The following is a 13,190-nucleotide window of genomic DNA, read 5'->3' on the forward strand; positions in this document are numbered from 1 at the left end:
CAAGGCAAGTTTATAGGGAGATCTGTATTGTGCACGGAGAGTCATGCACTGATCTTCATTATGCCCTGTCTCTGTGTAGGCACCATCAATCAGCCAGCAGAGGTCGTAATTGCAGCAGTTATGAGAAATCCCTCTGGCCCTCCGACTCCTGGACCAGACAATTATTGTCCATGTAGGTCTTTTTTTTTATTTTGTGTTTTTAATGAACGTTTTGTTGTGACCCAAACTTGCCATTGCTTATTCAAAATATAAGGAAGTGCAACAGCAAAATTTGATAATAATTATTATTAAATTATTAAATTATACATAAAAAAATATATATATATATATTGTTATAAAATAATAATGATAGACAAAACATAAAATATGTATTATCAAACTACTAAAAATTTAAATTTTAAGGTTCAGGGTTGTAGCGAGTCCAGAGCCCACCTGTTGGTATGCTTTGCCTCAATTTTTGTGGGTAGCGCTGTCGCCTCACAGCAAGAAAGTCCTGGGTTCGATCCCCAGGCGGGGCGGTTCGGGTCCTTTCTGTGCGGAGTTTGCATGTTCTCCCCGTGTCTGCGTGGGTTTCCTCCGGGAGCTCCGGTTTCCTCCCACAGTCCAAAAACATGCAGTCAGGGTAATTGGAGACACTGAATTGCCCTAAAGGTGAATGGGTGTGTGTGTGTGTGTGTGTGTGTCTGCACTGCAATGGACTGGCGCCCCATCCAGGGTGTTACTGTGTGCCTTGTGCCCACTGAAAAGCTGGGATAGGCTCCAGCACAACCCCCCTCCCCCCACGACCCTATTGAATAATTCACATGACTTGTTTAACTTATTTTATACATATATTTCAAATTCAAAATTATTATGATTATTATAGTGCAAAATACAGGCACGGGAAGTAGACCTTAATACTTAAAATATTTAAAAATGATATTTAATTAAGATATTTATAACAGGCTACATTAGTTAGGTTACATTGGTTGGACTACTGCTGAAATGCAGCAGGTGTGTTTGATGATATGACTGGTGTGGTAGAATTAAGATGAAATTGCTGACCCATAGACTGTGGTTTGGGTGAGTGTTATTTATTTATTTATTAGGATTTTATCGTCATGTTTTACACTTTTGGTTACATTCATGACAGGAACGGTAGTTACTCATTACACAAGATTCATCAGTTCAAGTCTTTAATATCAAACACAGTCATGAACAATTTTGTATCTCCTATTCATCTCACTTGCACATCTTTGTACTGTGGGAGGAAACCGGAGCTCCCGGAGGAAACCCACACAGAGAGGACCCGGACCGCTCCACCTGAGGATCAAAACCAGGACCTTCTTGCTGTGAGGCGACAGTGCTAGGTTTGGGGGAGAGAGGTTGCAGTGCATGCTGGGAAGTGTAGTGCAGCACATTGAGACTAATATGGATAAAAAATGAAAATCATTATGTAGGCCAGACAGGATTCTACTGCGGTTCTGAAATGGCCTTGTGTTTGACATTTAGACTCAAAGTCTATCAAAACCTTCATTATCTCTTACATACAATACAGAACTGCACCCTCCTCCCACTTTAGTCATTTCCATTTCCCATTTCGGACATTAGGAACAATCAGCAGATTAATAGCTGCAACAATGAACAGATACTCAGAAGTAGGTCACGTACCGGCAGGACCGAGGGACTGGAGGGCCGCAGAAGAATCTCGGCTCTGGGAGGAAGCAGGAAGTGAGCGACGCGATTCTGTCCATCGACCACCACAGAACGACACAGGAAGCTGGAGAACAAAGCAAACATCATAAAAAAACAAGTATTTCCCCCTTTATTTTGTCCTTGTTGTGTATTTGACCCAGTGGATGATTTCAGGGAATGATTTCATACACGATAGTACACAAAGGAACAAGAAATGATGGTACATATTTAATTAATCCAAGAAACAAAGTTATCTACGTGTCCGTTTGTGGTATTTAGCAGACGCTTTTATCCAAAGCGACTTACAGTTATGACTGAACACAATTCGAACAATTGAGGGTTTAGGGCCTTGCTCAGGGGCCCAATGGTAGCAGCTTGGCAATAGTTGGGCATGAACCAGCAGTCTTGTGATTGGTAGTCCAGCAGCTTAACAGATGAGTTATTAGCTAGTATTACTGAATTTATGTGTTTCAGTCACAACAGTAGCTAACAGGAAATTATATGCTTCAAACTTTGCAGCAACAGTTTAGGGAAGGCCCTTCCCTGTTCTGTTCCTTCCTGTGCATAAAATAACCCAGTGACCTGCACAGTGCCCTGACCTCAGCCCCACTGAACAGCTCTGGAATGAACCAGAACATCAACTGAGGCTTTATTGACCAACATCAGTACCCAGCCATTTGGATGCTGTCATCTTTGGACTGAATGTGCACAAATTCCCACAGACATACTTCACAAGTCTTGTAAGAAGCTTCTCAGAAGAGTAAATGTCAAAAGGATCACATAGAGGTCAGTCTGTTTTAATAGCATTAGTTTTTGAGGTAAGACTCATAGTCAGGTGTCCGAATACTTTTGACCAGTAGTGTTCATAATTGGTCTAATATTTGGTGACTGGGAGACATTAACTGAAGTACAACAAACTCAGTGTCACGTTTATTTGTTATCATGCTGGATGGAGCCATTTAAACTTCCGACCTCTCTCAAAACAAGCCATTCTGGTAGTAGAACTGCCACTCACTTGATGTTTTTTCTTTTTTTTACACAACCAATCCTAAATACTAGGAGGTAAGTAGTTTCTGACATATTAAAACCAGCCCACTTGGCATCAAACGATGCCACAACCAGAGTTACTCAGATTCCATTTTTCCTCTTCAGATATGAACAATAACTGAAGCTCTTGATACGTGCCTGTACGATTCTACACATTACACTGATAAATAAGATAAATGAGCAGCTATTGTACTGGACCGTCAGGTAATGTAGCTGGTCAGTCATGTTTACTGTATGTCCACTTTTTTAGGAGCACCTTTATGGTTATCTTTAGTGTCGTTAACAGTAGTATCGTCGGTGAATTATTAGTGAATTCTAAGGAAACCGCCCGCACCTGTAAGCACAGCTGTAAATGCTGGTCCTGGTTCGAACCTGGTCCTGTGGTTGTCCACCAATGGACACATCTACGCTTTGGATGGCGTCCACCTCGCTGGCGTACTCCAGTACCAGAACATGTGATCCAGACTCAGGAACGTGCAGCATGAGCCTCAGCTGGACGTAGACACAGGAGAGTTCATTTAAAAGTACATTTTATACATATTAAAAATATATAAATCAATATATTATCCACCCACCTCTCGGCTGTCGACGGACACCAGCTCCGGGTGGTCAGCCGTGGGCTGCTGTAGGCGTCCACCTTCACCCTGGGATGCCAGCACCGACTGAAACCCCTCCATCGGCACGTGTTTGTAAAGCAGACAGCTGTAGGGGGCACAAAGCAATAATAGACGTGGATAAGATCAGACTGTTCTGGTTCCAGACTGACCAAACTGACCGAACAAAATACCAGAACATGGATTCATCTGACCTCATCGTCCAGTTCATTTATTCATAGAGTTTTTTATTTCACCACCACGTGGAAACATTAAAAACAAGATGAAAATTCACCCTGAACCGGGGACCAATCACAGAGCATCACTCACCTACCCACTTACCCACCCACTCATTCATAAACATCCACTAACTCATCCACTCATCCACTCATCCAGTACACATCCACTAACTCACCCATGCATTTATCCACACACATCCACTCACCAAATTACTCAACCTCTCACTCATTCATTTACTCGTCCACATACTCACCCACTCACTCACCCATTTATGCACACTTACCCACTCATCCACACACATCCACCCAGTCACTCATCCACACACTCACCCACTCACTCACCCATTTATGCACACTTACCCACTCATCCACACACATCCACCCAGTCACTCATCCACACACTCACCCACTCACTTACCCACTTATGCACACTCATCCACACACATCCACCCAGTCACTCATTCACTCACCCACTCATCCACACACATCCACCCAGTCACTCATCCACACACTCACCCACTCACTTACCCACTTATGCACACTCATCCACACACATCCACCCAGTCACTCATTCACTCACCCACTCATCCACACACATCCACCCAGTCACTCATCCACACACTCACCCACTCACTTACCCACTTACGCACACTCATCCACACACATCCACCCAGTCACTCATTCACTCACCCACTCATCCACACACATCCACCCAGTCACTCATCCACACACTCACCCACTCACTCACCCAGTTATGCACACTCATCCACACACATCCACCCAGTCACTCATTCACTCACCCACTCATCCACACACATCCACCCAGTCACTCATCCACACACTCACCCACTCACTCACCCAGTTATGCACACTCATCCACACACATCCACCCAGTCACTCATCCACACTTACCCACTCACTCACCCACACTCACTCACCCACTCACTCGCTCACTCACTCACTCATTCACGCATGCATCCGCACACACAGTCTTCCACACACTTATCCACCCAACAATCCACTCACCAAATCACTTAACCTCTCACTAACTTACTCGTCCACACACTCATCCACTCCCTCACTCACCCACTCATCCACTAACTCATCCACACATTTATCCTCTCTCACCCAGTCATCCACACACTTAACCACCGAACAGTCCACTCACCAAATTACTCATCCACTCACCCAATCATCCACAAACATCCATTAGCTCATCCACACATTCATCCACACACATCCACTCACCAAATTACTCAACCACTCACTCATTCATTTACTCGTCCACCCACTCAGTCACCCACACTTATCCACTAATTCATCCACACTCACCCAGTCATCCACACACCTATTCACCCAACAATCCACTCACCAAATCACTCAAAAAACTACTCATACACTCACCCACTCATCCACACACTAACTCATCCACCCAGTCACCTACACTTATCCACTAATTCATCCACACACCTATCCACCCAACAATCCACTCACCAAATTACTCAACCACTCACTCATTTATTTACTCGTCCACACACTGATCCATTAACTCATACACTCACTCACCCACACTCATCCACACACTTACTTAACCAATTACTCACTCACTCGCAACCAGGGAAAATTAAAATTGACCAAACTGTGTTTCTGAAAGAAACCTGATACTCAGTCTGTCACTTATGTAGTACACTAATGCTGCTTTTCACACTATGATGTAGTGTATCCTGATTTGAAAAATAAGACTGATGATTAAGTGACCGGAAGTAACTATTTATATTGTATTCAGTTTAACTTGTACAAACTGCAGAAATAGAAATTGCAGATATTGCAGCACTGTACACTCACTTGCCGCTCTTGGTGTGGTAGGTACATGGATCTGTGATTTCCTCTCGCAGAATTGTAGCTTCGTAGTACGCACTGGGCAGCAGCACGATGTAGTCCTGTCAGAGATCACACACTTTAAACTGCACACTTTTAAATAAAAATGCTTTAACAACAAAAAAGTTACACACTGTCATTGGGAATAAAGAAAGGTCCAGTTGTTCCGCTTATTTTTGGAAATTAAAAAGCACTTTCCATAGCATGATGCTGCCACCACCATGTTTCACTGTACATATGGTATTAGCCAGGTGATACACAGTGCCTGTTTTTCTGCCAGACATAAAGTTTGCTGTTCTTACTAATTACAGTTTATGGTGTTTAAACACTTTTAAGTATATTATAGACAATTATCTGAAATAGGTAAACACGTGTACCTGCTCGCTCTCCCTTTTAGTTATGCTGTAATAATTAGGGGTGCCGGAGTCTAAAGCTACTCTCTGTAAAACTGACATTTTACTCCTAACGAGGTGGTTCTGACGGAAACCTGTTCACCCTCTCGAGGTTAAAGACTGCAAGTTGGGACCGCAGTGCCAACAATGCTGCTCCTACTAGAGGGGATGGACACCTGGCGTGTTTGCACCAAAAATGTCCAGAACTTACAACGGACTTTATCACAGACTGGACTGAACAATGAAGAACTCCAATTATTATTATTATTATTTTTGATAGTTATAACTTTCAGTTCAATTTAATTTTGTGTTTGTATGATTTGTGTAAATCCTATTTATTTAAAATATTCTCCAGTCTGAGTCTGGTTCCTCTCAAGGTTTCTTCCTGTCATTTTTCCTTGCCACTGTCACCCTCGGCTTGCTCAATAGGGGTTTTTGGTCTGTTGGTCCTGGATTCTGTAAAGTTGCTTTGAGACAAAGTTTATTATAAAAAGCACTATAGAGATACATTTGACTTGACTTGACGTGTACACTTGTAGTGCCAGTGCAGAACTAACCAGCAGCACACCCTCAGCTTGCACACACACAGTCCATTTTCCGGGGCTGAACATGTAAGGCTGGGCGAATCCGTCTCCGGGAACAGTGAGGAAAGAAGGTGAAGGGCTAGGAGGAAACACCACCTCTTTACTTTCTCTAGACCCTGCAGGAAAAGAGAAAACTATTACCGTATAGCACCTAAAGTGTAGACATTAAAATGTGTAATTGTTAGTGCAATCTAACTTGTAACTCTATTGGAGACACATGTCATATTAATCTAAATATATAAACTTTATAACATGAATTAAATCTAGTATCATGGTCTCCTAACTTCTGAATAATGAATGTAAAGTCTCTGTGCCCATAAACATAAACAAATGCTATTTAAACACAGTGACCTCTATGTGATCTCTGCAGGTAGAACAACATCCACTCTTCTGAAAAGGCTTCTTACAAGACTTTTAAGTATGTCTGTGGGAATTTGTGCCCATTGTAGGGCTTCAAGCCGAGCTTTTCTTCAGGTCTTTATAGAGCAGGGAGGGTCCTTCCCTGAACTGTTGCTCCAAATATTTTACAAGCCACAGGAACAGGAGTGTCACTGTCCAAGTTCAACCAATCTTTCTATGGGCTTAGAGCAGGGCCAGGTATTTAAGTAATAGAAATTGTCCCGGTATTAAGCAGTTTAAAAGAACTCTGGGTGTCGCTATCACATAAATCAAACCTAAAACTCCCCCAAAACATTAACGTTACACCTATATTAATGTTCCTGAGTTTTTGGATAAACGTGGCAGCTCCAAAAGAAACAAAAACTAGACAGTAAATGCAGAAGATTTATGGCGTGCAGGGAAAGTGAATATACACGACTGCATCTTTTCACCTGCACGAGGCGAGTTCATATGCGATCAGCCTTGTGTATGGAGAGACACACCCTGATCAGCATTATTCCCCAACTCTGTGCAGACGCCATCAATCAGCCAGCAGAGGTCGCAATTGCATCAGTTATGAGGTCCCTATCCGGCTCCCACCCTGTATGAACGACAGCCAAACGTTGTTCATGTAGCCTCCCAGCCCAGCCGGATGGCAGAGCTGAGGTTCGATACGATGTATTCAAATCCCAGCTCTGGTGTTCTAGTGTATTTTACCACTGTGCCACCTGAGCGGGTATGTTTAATTTAAATAAGTATAATAATTTTTCCATTGGGATTATAAACTGGTGAGCAAAATTGGCAAAATCTTAGTTTACACGACACTTGTATAAAAAAAAAAGTGGAATAGTTAGTAATCAGGCAGCTCTGTTATATTTTATTTGTTTAATTACAAAAGGGTCTGTGGCCCCGTGTTTACATATCTTTTCCTCTATCTGGCCCCAAACAAGAAAAGTTTGGACACCCCACTGGTTTAGAGGCTGCTGTGTGAGAAAGAAGCTCCAAATGTGGATCATTGAAGCTTTCTTGTTTGCTAAGTATGTTGCTGAACACACAGACAAAGAAAGTCTTTAACAGGAGGGTTTGTGGTCAAGTAAAACAATAAATCTGAAATAGTGGCCGCTCCAGCTGAACAATGACCTGAACTACATGTCAGAACTGGTTTTGGAAAGTTTGGACTGTACTAAAGTGTCAAGTGCACGAAAGACAGTCAAGAACTCGCTTAAATACTACCAAGCAGACAGGTTTAAATAAAAATTACTTTTAATAAACAACAAATTATTGGTCAAATAGTGAGCAAGTAGTAAAAAATGACTCCTGTATATCTGCCTCACAGACAGACAGATAGAAAGACGATGTGTTAGGGAGACAGTGTAAATGTAAGACACAGATGGACAGACAGATAGACAGCTGGACAGACAGATGAACTGTATATGTCAGGCAGACGAGTGGACATACAGATAGAGAGACAGAAGGAGAGACAGATGGACAGACAGATGTAATGCTCGGGAGACAAAATGTATATGTCAGACAGACAAATAGACAGAGAGACATGAAGCTAGAAAGAAAGACAAGACAGACAGATAGTGTTAGAGAGACATAGCGTGTATGTCAGACACAGACAGACAGACAGACAAACAGATAGACAAATGGACAGACAGATGTAATGCTTGAGGGACAAAATGTATATGTTAGGCAGACGGGTGGACATACACATAGACAGACAGGTGGAGAGACAGATGGACAGACAGGTATAATTTTCAGGACACTGAATGTACAAATCAGACAGACAAACAGACAAAGAGACATGAGGCTGGAAAGCAAGCAAGACAGACAGATGATGTGTGATGGAGACATATAGCATGTATGTCAGATACACAGACGGACAAACAGATAGACAGACAGGCAGACAGATGTAAAATTCAGGGACAGAATGCATGTCAGACAGACAGACAGAGATACATGAGGCTGGAAATAAAGAGACAGATAAAGTGTTAGGGAGACAGTGTATATGTCAGACACACAGATGGACATAGATAGAGAGGTGGACAGACAGATGGACAGACAGATGTGCAGACAGATAGATAGACAGGTGGACAGACAGATGAAATGTATATGTCAGACAGATGGGTGGACATATAGATAGACAGATGTAATGTTCAGCAGACAATGTACAGGTCAGACGCAAACAGACAGAAAGACATGAGTATTAATAAGACAGCGTGTATGTCAGACACAGACAGACAGACAGATGCAAAATTCAGGGACAGAATGCATGTCAGACAGACAGAAATACACACAGACAGACAGACAGTTAAAAATAAAAACAGATCATTATGAAGACAAATTCAAACAGATACAGAAAGACAAACACTGATGAGGGTACCTGACAGTCCGCGGGTGCGGGAGACGCAGACTCGGCCGCTCACACCGGCTCCGCTGGGGTTGGAGTAGCGCAGCAGCATGTGGAAGAGCGGCCGCTGGATCCCGTTAGCATGCACGCTTACACACACTTCATTCTGAAGAGAGACAGAAAACAATGCAGGACAATATGCAGTGGTCACTCACTCACTGGCAAACTGAAAATGACATGACTGAGCAAATGGGCAGGTGTACCTAATAAAGTGGCCAGTGAGAATGTGAAAACAGACAGATGTAAAACGTTACCTGAGCCGGAGAGAGCACGGCGTACCCCCTCCAACTGAAGTGCGGGAACTCTTCTGGGTCGTACCCGAAACGCACAGGCCTGGAGTTGGGCAGGACGCCGTCCTCCGCCTCAAACTTTAAATGATGAAGGTCCGGGAGGTAGAAGTTTGGTTCGGGTCTAAATCACAAACAGAGCGGAAAGATAAAGTGGTTGACTCACACTAAACAACACAAAACAAACTCCCTATACACTGACTATTGGGAGCCTTCAATCGTTTTTGTCATTTTATCATATTGGTCAGGGTTGGGTGGGTCCAAAGCCTATTTTTGAAACATATAGGGCAAGAATTTAACCTGACCAGGGTTACATTCCTTCACAGGGCATCAATCAACCAATCAGTGCGTTTCTTTATCTCCAGAACTAAACTGACTCAAACTGACTCAACAATCATTCAAACAAAATCAGATAAAATAAAAACAAACAAAAATATATATATTTATATATTTAAAAACTGTAATAGTCGGGTGTGTTGGGAGGCTGGTCAATGTATAACCGTTATCATCACACAGTCTATGATTGAGTAACGTTTATATCTGATAAGTAAGGTACAGTACTTACTCGGAGCACGTACGGCCACGCATGTGTTTCCTGCACTGGCACTGCCCTGTCTGCTCCTCACAGCCACGCCCTATGGCCCCACCCACGTCACACTGACAGCCTTTCGAAGAGCAGAAGATTACATTCATTATTGGCATCATTATTTACAGTTTAACATACACAGTGCAGGTCAGGTGACTGGGAAGGTAAACGTATGTGAGGCACTCAGGTGGCACAGTGGTAAATAATCTAGCCCAGGGCTCAAACCCTTAAAAAAGACTAATAACTATTAAATAAACAAATTTTAACAGGCACATAAAAAATGAACTTGTACAAGAACGCCCCCTTGTGGAAGCTTTATGTTACATCTTGTAGAACCCAGTGGTACCAGATTGGCACCAATAACCACTACCGCTAACCTCGTGGAGCTGTCGGCCAGCCGGGTATCCACACAGACATGATTGTCTTTGCCTGAGAGGGCGGGAGGTCGAATCAAACAGCCAAGCCTGGAACAGTGGGACTAGGACAGTGGTACCCTAGTGGGTAGAGCTTTAAGCTATCCTGTTTCTGTCTGCCATGCAGCCACTGTTGGGCCCCTTAAACATGGCCCTTAGCCCCTACGCTCTGACCCAAGCTTCCAAACAAGCTTGGATTACATTTACATTTGCGGCATTTACAATTATGACTAAATACAGTTTGAGCAACTGAGGGTTAAGGGCCTTGCTCAGGGCCCAAGAGTGGCAACTTGGTGATGGTGGGGCTTGAACCAGCAACCTTCTGATTACTAGTCCAGTACCCAAACTGCTGAGCTACACACACACACACACACACACACACACATTCAATCAGCTCTTGACTGTCTTTTCTTGTAAGCCAGGATAAATAAGGAGGGTTTTGTCAGGAAAGGGCATCCGGCTAGCCCAAGGCATGAGCTCAGGCACTGATTCTTGAATGAGGAGGCATGGCTCGCATCAGACGTTACTGTTCGTCCTAAATTGGTGGACGTCCCATTTGCATTTTCGGCATTTAGTAGACACCTTTATCCAAAGTGACTTACAGTACTGTGACAGTATACAGTCTGAGCAATAGAGGGTTAAGGGCCTTGCTCAAGGGTCCAACAGTGGTAACCTGGCAGTGGTGGGGCTTGAACCAGCAGCGTTAACCACTTAACCACTAGGCTACAACGTCCCCAAACTGTTTTCACAATGTTCTAAGCATGTAATCTATGAAGACAATCGATTTATATGCCCGCTAGCAATTGGTGTGGCCGGAACACTTGAACTCTATAATTATGAGGGGCGTCCACATACTTTCAGCCAAGAAATGTTCCACATACTCATATCCAGTCCAGCAGTAACCTGCCCGAGCAGCAGCGTGAGAAGGGCGGTAGGGTGTGAATGTTTTCTCTGGGTTGATTCATCATTACTGATTAATGCTTTCCCCGGTCACTCACCCTGGCAACCAAAATAGTTCCTCTCCTGGAGGAGGAAATAGCCGTCCTTGCATGTATCGCAGGCGTGGCTGCAAGCGTTGGGCTTGCAGAAACATTCACCGCTTTCCTGAAACACAGAGAGAGAGAGAGGACGCCAGGGCAGGCCAATCAACACTGATGATTCTGATTCAATATGAGACATGTTATCAGGATATGCACTCGCTGGCCACTTTATTAGAAACAGTTACTTTTCAGATCACCTGGGCACACGGCACGGCGGCACACCGGAGCTGGGATTTTGAATATTTAGAATTTTTATTATCTGATGAAGACTGAATTAAATTGTTAGTGTGAAGACTTTACTTAATTTTATGATTAATGGTAAAGCTGCTCTCTCTCCATGTTCAATGTTATTTGTGAGGGCAAACTGACAGATGACTTAAGATGTTAATTATTTAAGCTTTAATTTACCCATTGAACGGGTCACCTCGGCCATCAACGCAACAATTGCCCCCCCTGAGAGATTTGGCAGGAGCCGCCACTGGGGGTGGGGTATTAAGCCGGATAGGGACTCCTTGTAACTGATGCACTACAACCTCTGCTGGCTGACTGATGGCGCCTGCACAGAGGCGGGAAAAGAGTGTGGATCAGGGTGTGTCTCTCCGTACACAAGGCCGATCCGCATATATGCACTCGCCTAGTGTGGGTGACAAAATGCATACGGCTGCTGCCCACGTGTCGGAGGGGGCGTGGGTTCGCTTTGTTCTCCTCAAATCAGAGCGGGGGTCGGCATTAGTGGACGCAATCGGGCAATTGGATGTGAGAAAAAGGGAAGAAAATCTTCTGCTAGCACACCAGCGCCGAGATTCTGAACTCCTTGGAAACTGGACCCATCTAGCAGACATAATTGGCTGTGCCTGCAGGGAGGGATAACCTGAATATGTGGGTGGGGTCCTCCTGTGTAAGGACCCTGATTGGTGGATAGAGGCGCCTGTGCAGAGTGCATGGGTGGAAAAGGGTTCCATTAAGGGCTGTGCATGGGTCGTCGGAGGCGTGAGCAGCAGTATACCCTCCTCAACTGCAAAAAATCAGGGATCCCCCAGCAGCGGAAGACAAATTGACTACATAACATTGGGAGAAAATGGGAGAAAAAATATATATATAGAGAGCCTTGTTTAGGGGCCCAACAGTGGCACCTTGGCTTGGTGGTGGAGGGGCTTGAACCGGCAACCTTCTAAATACTAGTCAGAGGAGAAAGATGCAGCAGGCCTTGCAGGTCTTGGCATGCTAGCTGTTTCGGGCCGGAAGTGGACCGCGGGCCTTGAGTTTGACATGTTTGCTTTAGATTAAACATCGGATTGGTGCTAGATGAGTTTGTCAAAACTGCAGACATCCTGGGAACCGCACTAGAGTTTACACAGAATGAAGCAGGGGAAAAACATCCAGTAAAAAGCAGTTCTGTGAATGAAAAGTGTCCATATCATGAGGACCGAAGAGACAGAATTTGGCACGGGGGGTGGGGGATAGGCTAATGTATAGTCACATCCAATTAAGGCCACAGATTACCTTACATAGCAAAATCAGCATGATAATACAACATATCCAAAGCCCAGGTCATTTTGAACTGGTTCCATGAACACACCAATGAGGTTAGTGTAATTTAATGGCCTCTCTGGTCACCGGATCGGAATCCAGTAGGACATTGTGTTGTGTGAAAGAATGAGAGATT

The 13,190-nt window shown here is 43.9% G+C and overlaps 1 protein-coding gene across 1 annotated transcript in view; it reads right to left on the reverse strand.

Moving 5' to 3' along the window:
* Positions 1-13,190, reverse strand: part of si:ch211-241e1.3 (laminin subunit alpha-3) — a 116,140-nt gene that overhangs the window by 57,164 nt on the left and 45,786 nt on the right. Inside the window, exons 18-26 of the mRNA XM_062994421.1 lie at positions 11,483-11,588; positions 10,051-10,150; positions 9,453-9,609; positions 9,172-9,304; positions 6,381-6,523; positions 5,399-5,493; positions 3,297-3,423; positions 3,056-3,213; positions 1,651-1,759 (exon numbers count right to left, since the gene is read on the reverse strand). Coding sequence (XP_062850491.1) covers positions 1,651-1,759; positions 3,056-3,213; positions 3,297-3,423; positions 5,399-5,493; positions 6,381-6,523; positions 9,172-9,304; positions 9,453-9,609; positions 10,051-10,150; positions 11,483-11,588 — 1,128 coding nt within the window. The remainder of the gene's footprint in view (positions 1-1,650; positions 1,760-3,055; positions 3,214-3,296; positions 3,424-5,398; positions 5,494-6,380; positions 6,524-9,171; positions 9,305-9,452; positions 9,610-10,050; positions 10,151-11,482; positions 11,589-13,190) is intronic.

The sequence above is a fragment of the Trichomycterus rosablanca genome, chromosome 4 (genome assembly GCF_030014385.1).
Source record: "Trichomycterus rosablanca isolate fTriRos1 chromosome 4, fTriRos1.hap1, whole genome shotgun sequence".
NCBI classification, from domain to species: Eukaryota; Metazoa; Chordata; class Actinopteri; order Siluriformes; family Trichomycteridae; genus Trichomycterus; species Trichomycterus rosablanca.